Source organism: Diabrotica undecimpunctata, chromosome 3 (genome assembly GCF_040954645.1).
Source record: "Diabrotica undecimpunctata isolate CICGRU chromosome 3, icDiaUnde3, whole genome shotgun sequence".
In the NCBI taxonomy this organism is placed as follows: domain Eukaryota; kingdom Metazoa; phylum Arthropoda; class Insecta; order Coleoptera; family Chrysomelidae; genus Diabrotica; species Diabrotica undecimpunctata.
In genome coordinates, this window is record NC_092805.1 from 26,423,057 (window position 1) to 26,436,855 (window position 13,799).

The window sequence follows — 13,799 nt, forward strand, 5'->3', positions numbered from 1 at the left end:
GCAATATCCAGGAAATAACATAAAAGTAATGTGCATAACACAGTACAGACATTTGAACTAATATATTTATAACATGCAAATTAATGAAATATAAGCATCATATTTTCCTATAAAATTTATCTTGACAAAGGTGAAAGTAAGTGTAAAACTTATACGTTGTAAATTACCTCAGCAACAAAACGATTGGTTTAATAGAAAATATATTTTTAGAAATTGTTAATCTAGTTCTGGAAAATGTTGCCCAATACATAATTTACAATAATATCTTAAGAGTGAAATTATTTCCCTTTTCTTTGTTTTTTACGGCCTTAATTAAATAGTTTTTTTGTTGATCTAGATTATGATCTACAGGAAACAATACTTCATTTTCTATGGTGATGTTAGCTGCTGTTGCTACTATAACATTCATAGTTCAAATTTAATCTCATTCGATTTTTCAAAATTGGGAATCATCGTTTGCATACCCTGTTTTTTCTTTCCCCAACATTCCTAGTTCGTATGGGAGATTCATTATAAAGATCCTGGTCATCTGTTGCATCATGTAGCATCTTGTCTAGATATGTCATAAAATATGATATCAAACTGTATCCACACTGACCAACTATAAAAAAATAATAATAATCTAACAAAGTCTTCTTCTTCTTTTTCTACTTCTTGGAGATCTTTTGATCTGTTTAATTCTTAAGTTGCCTCTGGATAATTTCCTGGGAGGTAGATTGCCAACTATCCCTCCATCGTTTAGGTCTTCCGGGAGGTCTTGAACCGGGCGGGTTGTTTTCTAGGGCAATTTTTGGAAGTCTATTTTCATCCATTCGTCTTACATGATTGTATCATACCCTCTTTCGCTGCCTTCCCCATCTTACAATATCTTGAATTTTGCACTGCTCTCTGACGTTTGTATTTCTCACCCTGTCTCTTCTTGTTTTGCTCACGATTGTTCTTGGGGTTTTCATTTTGGCAACCCTTAGCATCTGTTTCGTTTTATTGGTATCTTTACGCACTTCTATGCCATATTATGCCATAATCGTTCGTATGCAAGTCTTGTAGATTCTAATTTTACTATCTGCGCGCATATACGGATTTGACCAGACTATTTCCCGCAGACATCCCGACAATGCGGATGCTTTGTTGATCTGACTCCTTAGGTCCTTTACTGGGTTGTGTGTGCTTTATATATCTATGCCTAGATATCTGAATTGCATCACCTGTTCTATGGGGTTGTTCTCAACCACTAACTTACTGAGCGGATCGTTTGCGATTGACATAAATTTAGTTTTGTTGGTAGAAATGGTCATATTTAGTTGGCGGCTTATTTGAAAGAACTTAAAAAGCTGTCTCTGAAGATCATCTTCTGATTCGGCAATAATTGCTGCATCATCTGCTCAACAACCATACCGATTCTTTTATTGTCCATTCTGTATCCGAGGTTGAGAGATGTTACTTTCTATACAATTTTGCCCACGAGTAAGGGGCTTAAACTGCCGTCTTGTCTAATTCCTCCCGATGTTGGAATATTTTCAGTGAATTGGTCACCTGCTCTAACTTTGGTTACATTGCTATTATTTAGGTTATGGACTATCTCTGTTATGTTGGTCGGTGTTGTATTTTCTATTAATATATTTAGAATGTCTCCCAGACGAACTCTGTCAAACGCCTTCGTCAGATCAATGAAGCAAATATACGCTGGCATGCCGAACTCTATAACTTTTTCTTTTATTTGTTATATTATGAATATTGCATCTGTTATGGACCGCCCTCTTGTAAAACCTTGTTGTTCTTGAACATTAGTGATTTGCCTTTCCACTTTGTCTTTAAGAATACTCGTGAAAAATTTCATCGTTGCATTTAATACGGTTATTCCTCTGTATATTTGTGGACAAGTTTTTTGTCCTTTTTTAAATATGGGGACTGTGATGCTCTTATGCCATTCCTCTGGTGTTTCTGTGTCGTTTAAGATTTTGTCAAATAGTTGTGATAGTTTACTTGCAAGTTCATGGCCTCCATATTTTAATAGTTCTAGGTAATTTTCTGTTTTTTAGCTTCTTGATCTTTGCTTCTACCTCTTGGTCATTAATTGTAGCACTTATATCTGCTTCGTATTCCTTTATATTCAGCGTTTCTTCAGCATCATATAGCTCCTAGAACAAAGTCTACAGTTTGAAATCTTTAAATATCACTATTATTAAATGTTGTTTGACCATGTACAGAACCCAGCCATTTTCAACAATATTTCTAATTTTTAAACAAGTTATTGGTTTTTTGGACATTTAATGCAAACAATTTTTTCTGAACGATATATTTCTGCAATTTGTATTAAAGTATAAATAACTGCAGCTATGCATCTTGAAAATCATAGAATAGCATAAAAAATTTTCTTGAACTTGGAACATTTCATCATTTAGTTGATATATTTTAAATTTTTGAAGCAGTTGCCCTCAATATACCGCTATAGTCAGTCAGCTACTGATATTTTCATTTTTCCAGAAGCAAAAAATATTAATGTTTAAAATAACTGTTGGACTGGTGTAACAGCTTCTTCCCTAAAACATGTGTTGATTACACATGTTAATGCACATTAAAACATTAGTCTTGGTTGGTTTGACTTTTGAATGATTTTTTATCAACCAATGCTAATGTGATAACAAATTTTATTTTATCTTAATGAAACTAAGTTCCTGTAGCTGGCTCTATATCATGTATCACAAAAAAAATTTATTAAAATCCTTTATAAAAGGTGTATAATTAAAAACCCAATCGGGCTATATCATAAAGACAAAACGTTTTCGGAATCCATATTCCATCATCAATGTCGAGGTGTACATATTTTGAGCCACTAAATATCTAGGTAAAAACCCGTTAAAAGTTATAGGTTAAAATTAAGTTTACATTATTTGATCTTATATATTAAGATGTTTAAGTTACCAGTGGATTTGATAACATGGCAACGTACGACTCTACGTGAAGTTGCTGGTCCTAAGATAAAGTGTCTACGAGGACTTGATGATAGCAACAGCTATAGCAACAGTTGGAAAATAACGGGAGTAGAGCATTTTTATTATTATTAAGAATTATGAATGAAGAGTTAACAGTCGAAGCTAGTATTGTCATCCGTCAACTAAGTACTCTATTATTGTACTTAGAGAACTAATAAAGTAATTATGAGTATCCAGTGAGTTTAAGGAAATAATCCACATACAGAGAATAAACTACGCCTAGAGTTCCACTATATGGAACTCTTGATGGAAGCAATCTCCTAAGAATATACAACAGTATTAAATGGCGATCATATATTATTATACCTTCTCAAAGCAATATTTTTGGGTTTAAAAAGATGGCTCCTTTTATTTCTGTCACATGATTTAATATTATATCCCAATCTTTTATCCTTATATAAATATTCTCATCACTATAATTTGCAACAACCCGACCTATCAAATAAAAACTTTTACATTTTGTGGAGTACATGGAGTACATACTGAATTAGTTGATTACTAACAAAACAACGAACATTAAAACCTTTCTGACTTATGGCTCTCATAAACTAAAACACGTAAAAACTAACAGCTTTTTAATGTCGATTTCGATTTTTCCGACCATTTGACCGGATTAACAGAATTCGGTATTTACATTAGAATTGAATACAGACGAGTGAGATTCGTTTGTTTTTGTTCACAGCAGATGTTTGGGGCCGTTAGAAAAATTAACAAGCCCTGTGAATAGACACGAATCAGTCAAAGCAGTTACAAAATAATCAGGAAATTTATGACTGATGCCAGTGAATATTCGACCGTGTGAGAGGTAAAGTAAAAATGTGATTTATGTGAAATTTTCTATATTAATATTCGTTGTTTATCCAGGCCAACGTTTCGACCAGTTCTTTAATTCTATATGAAAGTTAAAGGTAAATAAATTGTCTTTTAAAAATGTACTCCTTAAAATAAAGTAAATTATAAGGTTCTTTGTTCAGTTGGATAATTATATAGCCACTTATTATATTACTTAAACATTAGCAGCTGATGAACTGCTACACTAAGTAGGCAAAGTATTTAAAATTTTTATTATGGCATAGTAACTGCCAATTTTTTTACTTTAAAATAGTCTAACAGTAAGATCAGTTTTCCTTATTAGGTCACTGACCAGATCATTACAATTTTTATTATGGGTACTTATAGCTGAATGCGTTTTAAAGTCACTTTATTTAATTATTGTTCGTCGTCACTCTCTTAGATAACGTTTGTGAATACGATAGTAAAATAGAAGGTGAAGGTAAAGGTCTTCTTATCGTCCGCTCCAAAAATTGGCGATCATCATAGCAATTTTGATTTTGTTTACAGTTGCTTGAAACATATTGAACTAAGTTCTTAGGATATGAAACCAGGAAATACGTCGCCTTGCCGTTACCAAAAACTTTCGGAGTAAACCATCATCATCATCATCATCATCATCATCATCATCATCATCATGCCACCTCTTCTGCCCACTGCTGGACATAGGCCTCTCCCATTTTTTGCCACTCTTTATGGTACTGTGCGTCTTGTTGCCATTTCTTGGATATTCGTTTAATGTCGTCCATCCAGCGTGCTTGTGGTCCAGCGTGCTTGTGGTCGACCTCTGCCGCGTTTGTCTTCTCTTGTCCAATTCCATTTCAGCTTGGTTATACGTTCGACGACATCAGCGATACCTCTTCTTTTCCTTTGGTCTTGGTTCCTTATTTTGTCTTTTTTCGTTACGCCGAGAATCGATATTTCCATGCGCCTTTGTGCCACTCACATTTTTAGTGTTGTTGTTTTTGTCACAGTGAGAGTTTGTACTACTTATGTCATAATAGGAAGAACGCATTGGTCGAATATCTTCCGTTTTATAGCTATTGGTATGTTGCTCTCAACGATGTCTCTTAGTGAACCATACGCCGTCCGAGCAAGTGTTATTCGTCTTTGAAATTCACAGGTCTGATTATCCTTGCTTATTCTGATTTCATGAACAAGATATATGTACTTTTTTGTCAATTCTACCACTTGATTTTGATCTTGGATGGTTAGGTGTTCGCTGGGAACCAAATTTGTCATAAATTTGGTCTTACTGATGTTCATTTTTAGACCTATTGTTGAAGATCTATCTATATAGCCCTTGCTGTTCTATTTTGGACATAGGCCTCCTCTTCCATCTTCCACGTCTCTCTATTGTAGGCAGTTTGTATCCACTTCGGGCCTGCGTGTTTCTTCAAGTCATCTGACCATCTCATTTGTGGCCTTCCTCTTTTTCGTCTGCAACTATATGGTCTCCAGTGTATAATTATCTTATTCCATCTGTCGTCTTTCTGTCTTATGGTATGTCCAGTGAACTTCCACTTAAGTTTTGCTATCTGCGTTAATACATCGGTCACTTTTGTTTTGTTGCGGATCCAAGTATTTGTTTTCTTGTCTGATAGTCTGATGTTCAGCATTTGCGTTTCCATGGCTCTTTGGGTCTCTGCTATTTTTTCCATGTTTTCCTTTGTAAACGTCCAAGTTTGAGAACCGTAGGTGAGAACAGGAAGTATACATTGGTTAAAGACTCTTGTTCTTAAATATTGGAGGTGTTTTCTATTTTTTAGTATATAGGAAAGTTTTCCGAAGGATACCCAAGCCAACCGTATCCTTCTCTTTATTTCTCCTGTCTGATTTTTTTTATTTAAATTAAATTAAATTAAATTAAATTGTTGAAGATACATTTTCTAATTCTTGTAGCATTTGTTGTGCTTCACGTAGATCTTCGGTAATAAGTACTATATCGTTGGCAAAACGCAGATGATTGAGCATTTCCCCGTCTATTTTTATTCCTCTATTTTCCTACTTTAGCATTGTAAAGGCGTATTCGAGGACCGTTATAAATAATTTAGGTGAGAGAGTGTCGCCCTGTCTCACACCTCGCTTTATATGAATTTCTCTGGTGGTATCATGTAGTTTTACACGCATTGTGGCGTTTTGGTATAACTTTGGTTAACTAACTTTGTACGCCGGTAGTCTATTCTTCTATTGTTTAGAGCAGTAATATTGATGTCTAATTCCACGGTATCTAAGGCTTTGTGAAAGTCTACGAAGATAAGTACCAGTAATCTGTTATATTCTATCGATTTTTCTATTAAAGTTTTTACTGTTTGTAGGTGATCGTTTGTTCCGAATTTTGAGCTGAAGCCAACTTGTTCTCGGGGCTGGTAGAAATCCAACTTTTTTTCTAGTCTTGTCGTAATTATTCGGGTAAACATTTTATAGATGTGGTTCAATAAGCTGATTGGTCTACAGTTTTCTACATGCGCCTTGTCTCCTTTCTTGTGTAGTAAAATTGTTACTGCCTTGTTCCATGTTTCCGGTATGAAACAATATGTTAGACAAACGTTAAACAAGATTTTTATTTGATTGAGAAGGGCACGTCCGCCCATCTTTATAGCTTATATTACAACTCCATCTTCTCTTGGCGCTTTGTTGTTTTTCATCTTTTTCATTGCGTCTTGGATTTTGCGAACCCTGGTTGATGATTTTCTGTGATGCGGCAGCTTTTAAGTTCGTTTGGTTGTCTCTTTGTGATATATGGCATACAATCAACTACAGGAACTTAGATTCTTTGTGGATGGAAAAACAATGCATTATAAACATGTATAAACAAATAAAAATCGATAATCCTGGAATGAAAATAACAGCCACGGCAGCAAAAATAAAACAGGCAACAAGTTAGTTTTGCAGAATAGTTATTATTAAAATCAAGACTTCCTAAAGTAATGTGCTAATTTTAGGTGTTGCGAATTCAACTATTTACAGAACAATTAAGGAATATAAGCAGACTGGAACAGTAAGATGTCCTACAAATATTGGCGGTCGACCTTATATCCTTGCAAAATACGATGAAAGAGTTAAAACATCTGTACGACAGATAATACACAGCTTCTTTTTCAAGAATGAAATGTCCACTTTAAATAAAATTTTAAGTGAAATAAAATAAACATTTATTTTCTTCTACAATATGAAAAATAAACTCTTAAAATCCCTCAACTTCTTCATAACAATCCAACATATTTTTATTGTAATTAGAAAAACAAAAAAATATATATTGAAAGTGAATTGGAAACAATTATTATTGAAACATAAACAAAGTTAGGTAAGAATCGTGTGAGGTTGTCCGATACTGATTACTAGATTACCGCAAGGCCGAGATAATCAACCAAAAAAGAAGATTTATTTGGTGACTAGTGATCTAGTAACTTTCTTGGGTGTGAATCTGCCCTGGATAAAAAACAAACCATAGTATCCTAAAAATGCATGCTAAATATATAAAATAGTTCATTAGGCTACTGGAAAACTGTTTTCCAAATAAATAAATGGATGATGTGAAGCACGGATGTATCACGCAGCTTGAAATACACTAAGGGTATGAGATGCAATGGTGATTCTCTAGGCGTCAGTAAGTTTAGTGAAATGCACACTTGCTTCTCGTGGCGTTTAACGTGTTAATAGCATAGCATAATATTGTTGTTGATTGGGTTGATAAGATTTTAGTTAACGTTTGATATGGCCGTTTCAGAGAACAGGTAAACAACAATCTTAGAAACATTGCTGCAAAAAATAGGAACACAGGCAATGTTGAGAATAAATGGATGGAGATAGAAAAGGCCCTTATGACAGCTGGTGAAGGCTCCTTAGCTCCAAGCAAAATTAAGAAAAAGGAATGGATGACAAACGAAATTTTGCATCTCATGGAGGAAAGGCGAAGAAATAAAACCAACAAGACAAAATACAAAGAAGTGAACCGTGAAATTAAGAGAAAAATTAGAGAAGCCAAAGAGAACTGGGTTCTGGACAACGCCAAGAAAATAGAAGAATATAATAGAAAGTACGATAGCTTTAACATGCATAAAAAGATCAAGGAAATAACAGGTAAAAAAGTGAAACAAGCATCTATAGTAAAGGACAAAAAAGGTAAAATAATTACAGATTTAAATGAAAAACTGGCAAGATGGACAGAATACATTGAAGAACTTTTTGCAGACAAAAGACCAGAAATAGCAGTGGCAGAACCTACAGACGACACAGGGTCTGAAATCCTAAAAAGCGAGGTAGAATATGCTATAAGGAACACAAAAGGGGGTAAAGCTGCAGGACCAGATGAAATTCCTGTAGAATTGTTGAAACTAATAGACGACGACGCACTTGAAATATTGGTGAACCTCTTTAACACAATTTATAGAACAGGCATCATACCAAAGAAATAGCTCTCCTCTACTTTTGTCACAATCAAGAAGACGAATAACGCCAGAGAGTGTTCAGACCACAGAACTATAGCATTGATGAGCCACACACTAAAAGTATTTTTAAAAATAATTCACAAAAGAATATTTAATAAATTAGAAGAGGACATAAGAACCACACAGTTTGGATTCAGAGGTGGACTGGGAACACGGGAAGCTTTGTTTGGTCTGAGTGTGTTAATGCAAAGATGTTTGGATGTAAACCAAGACCTGTACGTAGGTTTCATAGATTTTGAGAAGGCCTTCGATAAAGTCAGACACCAAATTTGTATGAAATCCTAAGAAGCAAAAACATCGACAGTCGCGACATTAACATAATATCCAGGTTCTACTGTGGACAAACAGCAAAAATCAAAGTTGATAATAAGTTAACCGAAGAAATTGAGATTCGTCGAGGTGTACGTCAGGATTGTGTACTTTCTCCACTATTATTCAATATACATAGCAAAACAATATGTCAGGAAGCGCTCCTAGAGCAAAACATTGGTATGAACATTAATGGAGAGTTAATTAACAATATACGATACGCTGATGACACGCTAATAGTAACAGATAACCTAGCAAATTTACAGTTTTTGATGGAAAACATAAACACCCATACCAAAAAGTATTGTCTAAAACTGAACATCAAAAAGACTAACTTCATGATTGTAACAAAGAAGCTATACACCAATGTGAATTTAACCATAAATAATCAGCCAGTTGAAAGAGTTACGTCCTTCAAATATTTAGGGGTTTGCTTCACTGATACTAATGACCAGACAAGAGAAATCAAGAGGCGAATAGAGATAGCGAGACAATCGTTTGTCAAAATGTAAAAGTTCCTATGCAGCCGGGACATAAATATAAACTTAAAAACATAAAAACCATACAAACAAAAAAACTGGAATATCTGGGCCACATAATGAGAGGAGAAAAGTACTCTCTGCTTAGACTCATAATCCAAGGAAAAATCTCGGGAAAGAGAAATGTGGAACGTAGGAGGATTTCCTGGTTGCGAAATTTAAGGGAGTGGTATGGGTGCAGTTCAATACAGTTGTTCAGAGCTGCAGCCAACAAAGTAAAGATTGCTGTGATGGTAGCCAACCTCCGATAGGAGACGGTACTGCAAGTAGATGACCGTTTCTTTTTTAAAAATCTGTTTGAATTAGTTGCTTATATTTGTATTGGTATGGTACTTGGAATAAAGTAGGTGCGCCCTGTAGTCGTAAGCCATGATAGTATTTATTTTGTTATCAAAAGAAGAAAATTGGTTTAAAAATTGAAGTAGGAAAATTAAATTGAAGTTTGTGCTTTGTAATAAATAGTTTTGCAACTAAATATGAAAACAAGAAAAAAAATATTCTTGATAATAACATTCTAATATTCCTACTTGTTTGTTATTCACTGAAAATTAATTAACTAATTACTTAACGTATTCCACGCAGTTCACCTTTCTGTCTCGATGTGAATCAATAAATTGTGTTATTTATAATTGAAATAGGCTTAAAGACTTAATATGTTGTTGTATGTATGTTAAAATTGACTGTATTTTGATCAATTCTTCAAGAAGAACTTTTTGTATTTTATATTCATCACATTTGGCATTACTAAAATAGCCTGGGGAGGTTTGGCAACAATGTTCCGCAAGTGAGATCAAGATGCAAAAGAGGAACATATAAATAATAATACAGCTTAGCAAAAACAAAGAGAATATGGAGATGAAACTAGGTTTTGAACTATTGTAATATACCTATTGGGAAGCTCATTTGCAATTCGCACACGCTTAACTAGTAAGTAGATTAACTAATTGCATGACAATTCTCCTTTAATGTATTATTTAGAATTAACTAGGTGAAATGAACACCATAGTATAATAATTGATAATCATATTAGTGGTCTATTTAGCAACTACAGGCAATTTACACATCAAATACAAATCAACTGTGTAGAAATATAGTATTTATCATTTTAAAAGGCCAAAACGAACACATGTTTAGTTTTGCATATAACGCGTCGCTCATAAAAATTGCGTAAATAATTACATAAAATCTTACAACACCCTCATTTGGGTAAATCGTACAGTATCCTATTTTTTTTGCTTTAATCCCTTCGAAATATTATTAGAAATCATTTCACTATGCGGACACTTCAAAAGATGGGCTAAATTTTTTATTAAACAATTTGTGAAAAAAAAATTCAATTTTTTTTCTTCTTCATCATCATTCTGGATTTACAACCCTTCGTGAGTCCTAACCTCCTCAAGAATTTCTCTCCAATCGTCCCTATTCATCGCTTTTCTAAGCCAAGCACGTATTTCCATATTTCTCATGTCTTCATCGATGTTATCAAGTAACCTTGTCCTGGGTCTTCCTCTTCTTCTCTGACCAATGGGCCAGGAGCGTTTTTTCAGCTGGGTCATTTTGTTCCATCCGCATTACATGCCCTATCCACCTCAGACGTCCTATCTTAATATGTTTTACGATATCAGGTTCCTGGTATATTCTATAAAGTTCGAAGTTGTATCGTCTTCTCAACACACCATTGTCATTCACTGCTCCATAGATTTGCCTTAGTACTTTGTAACATTTTTTTTAAAGTTAATATATTAAATTATTTCTAATCCCTTTACCTCCGTTGCTGATACGCCCATGGTCGTATTCGCAAATAGGTTGTTAAATTTTATTGGAAACTACCGAAATATTACGGAAGAATGTACCTACTTATTTAAAGACGCCGGTTTGGTTAATCCTTAGTTAATTTCTTTCCAGTTTCGCGTCTCTTCCTTTGGTATATTTGTTAAATATCGTCGAAAGCACGTCTATAGTAATTTTTCTGTAACAACCTAATTCCGAAGATTTTATTTTCGTCACGTTCCAAGTTACTAGTATCGTTGTTTACCTCAAACCCTTCGGACTTTTTACCTTCTTAGAAATGGATACTGTTCTATCGTTTTTGAGTGTGAGATATCCCACCTTTCTTGGGTAGTTTCGTAAATTTTTAGAGAAGGAAGGGCACTTCTAGTTGGGTGATCTTTGAGAACAGACGCTCGTTACCTTACCGTCTCTGTGCATTTTCTTTCTAAGTGTGTATACACTTATATATTTGAGTTCTTTTAATCTAATATCATATTAGAATAAATATTGGTATAAAGTACCTTTTAATTTGAATAACTTCAGTGCTTGATACCAGTATAGTATATAGCTTCAGTGCAGTGTAGCAGTCGTCAAGATTTACTGTAAGTAATCATAGTATTTTCAATTATCTGAGCGAATAATATGGTATGGTTATGGTATCATATTATCTTCAATTATCTGGGCGAATCTACGTTCATCCATGTCTTCACCTGTAGTTAAGAGTAACTACTGATTTTTGCATTCAATTTAAAGAACATTCAATATTCTCTTACGAATTTTCCACCAGCTACCAAGAAATTCTAATAAATAATAATTACGAACATTTAATTTTCCGTTAATCATTAAACAACAGTGCGAACAGATAATTAACTTAGCCAGTGCGGATTGGTTAAATTTTTATTTCTGTAATCTTGTCGTATTCTTTGAAATTAACTTTAATTAACTTCGTGTTATTTGTTATTAATTTTATATTTACTATACCCAGTATCTCGAGATATACCCATTAAACAGCAAAGAGAGACTTTTTTTAATCAACTTTAGTTGAATATTTTTATATAGCATCAGACTCTCTTCATTGATAATTTAATTTGTGTATGATTCCATTATATTGTATTTGTAAAGGTATTTATCAATCATAATACTGTTTATTTTTTATTTGTATACCACCATTTAATAGTTGATGGTGTATTTTTATTACTTGAGTGTACATTCAGCCGCCTACATCATTGTTTTGTTGAATATATTGTTTTTGTTTTATGTATGAATTTTATTTGTCGACTCCTCACAAGTTTCCTGATCTAACAATAACTCTGAATATTTGCTTTTTACCTTCAATTATTACTATACCTTCGACCAGAAGAAAGATCAGGCTGATTAAGTTTCGTAGGTAAGTAGGTGGACGAAGTCCACCTAATGTATTTATTATTTGTTTATATAGTGTGTTGAACAAATTTATTTAATAATTAACGGTTGGTATCTTTCCTTGGATTTGGTCTTAGAACCAAAATATTTTTCCTTATCTTTTTTTCTTTTCTAAGGTTTCTTAATTTTATCCTTAACCCCAAAAAATTAAGTGGCGCCCTGTTCCTATCTTATCTTATTTTTGGTAATTTCACTCATCTATCTTTTTCTTTATTTCGGTATCTTTTCTAATGCCTCTTATCCTGTCATATCTTTACTTATTTCGTCTGTTGGACCCATTCCCGGTTCCAAAAGCTAGTTTCGAACCCACGACTCGCTCTCCACCAACCATCTGGCTGCCGTCCGTAGTGTCTCCATTGGTGACCTTTCTAGCACTATCCAAAAAAGGTTTCCGAGGTTACAACTTTTCTTTCAAAACATCCTAACATGTTTTTATTCTTTTTTTGTTAGAATCCAGGTCTCTGAACCATAGTTAAGACTGGGTGTATTATTGTTTTGTTGAGTTTTAATTTTTGTATTTCTCGATATAATTTTGGATTTAAGGAGGAGTTTGAGCCCAAAAGAGCATCCGTCGGCCGTGAAAATTCTGCTGTTTATCTCTGCGGTAGTATTATTTTAAGTGTTAAGGAGCGCTCCCAGGTATACAAATTCGTTCACTTTGATGACGTCGTTTTATATAACAAGTGGTTGTAGGATTTGTGATTGCGTGCTTATTTTCTTATACTTCGTTTTGTTGGTGTTTATTATTTAACCCATTTTGTAACTGATTCGTTTTCCGTTCTCCCAACAATATTGATATCATCAGCAAAGGCCAGGATTTGCACTGATTTATTATATATTGAACCAGTGGTTGTGATTTGTGACATACGTATTTTTTTTCCAGAGCAAGATTTAACAGTATTGGCGCAGCCCGTTATTTATTTTAAACGGTTCAGACAGTTCCCCTTGAATTCGTACTCTACATTCAAGTTTTTCAAGAGTTTGTTTTGTTAAAATTTACCAACTGATTTGGTATTCCTAGCTCTTTCATTGCTTTAAACATTTCTCTTCTATTCACAGAGTCGTAGGCTGCTTTGTAGTCTATAAATATGTAATGAGTATCAATGCCATATTCCAGTGTGTTTTCCAAAATTTGTTTTAGGGATGTAATCTGATGAATTGTCGATTTACTACCTTTGAAACCAGCCTGGTATTTTCCTACTATCTAGTTTTTTTAACTGCATCATTAACTTCAAGAATCGTTATTGGTTTCTCTTCCCTCTTGTCTGTTCCCCTTACCTCATCTCTTTCTTTTTCCAGGTTTGCTTCTTCATTCTCTATAATAAGTGCCTGGTTAAAGTATTCGACCCATCTATTCAAAACGTCTTTCCTTGTTGTTAATAGGTCGCCATTCTGACTTCTGCATTGTCTTGTGGTTGCCTTGAATTCTTCTCTGTTGATACTTATAGAATGCTCTGAATTCTTTCTCCCTGTTGAGGTTTTCT

General features: G+C 34.0%; 1 protein-coding gene across 6 annotated transcripts in view; it reads left to right on the plus strand.

Annotated features, from left to right (window-relative positions):
* The window catches only part of LOC140435526 (band 7 protein AGAP004871-like), an 85,587-nt gene that overhangs the window by 33,072 nt on the left and 38,716 nt on the right, over positions 1–13,799 (plus strand). Inside the window, exons 2-3 of one of the 6 annotated variants that reach the window (XM_072524266.1) lie at positions 3,676–3,798; positions 3,858–3,901. The exons of 2 other annotated variants lie outside the window; for them this stretch is intronic. In XM_072524266.1, the coding sequence (XP_072380367.1) occupies positions 3,889–3,901 (13 nt within the window). In that variant the 5' untranslated portion in view covers positions 3,676–3,798; positions 3,858–3,888. Of the gene's footprint in view, positions 1–3,675; positions 3,902–9,876; positions 10,051–13,799 lie in introns of those variants that run through there. 3 more of the 6 variants (XM_072524269.1, XM_072524265.1, XM_072524270.1) reach the window with 3 other exon arrangements.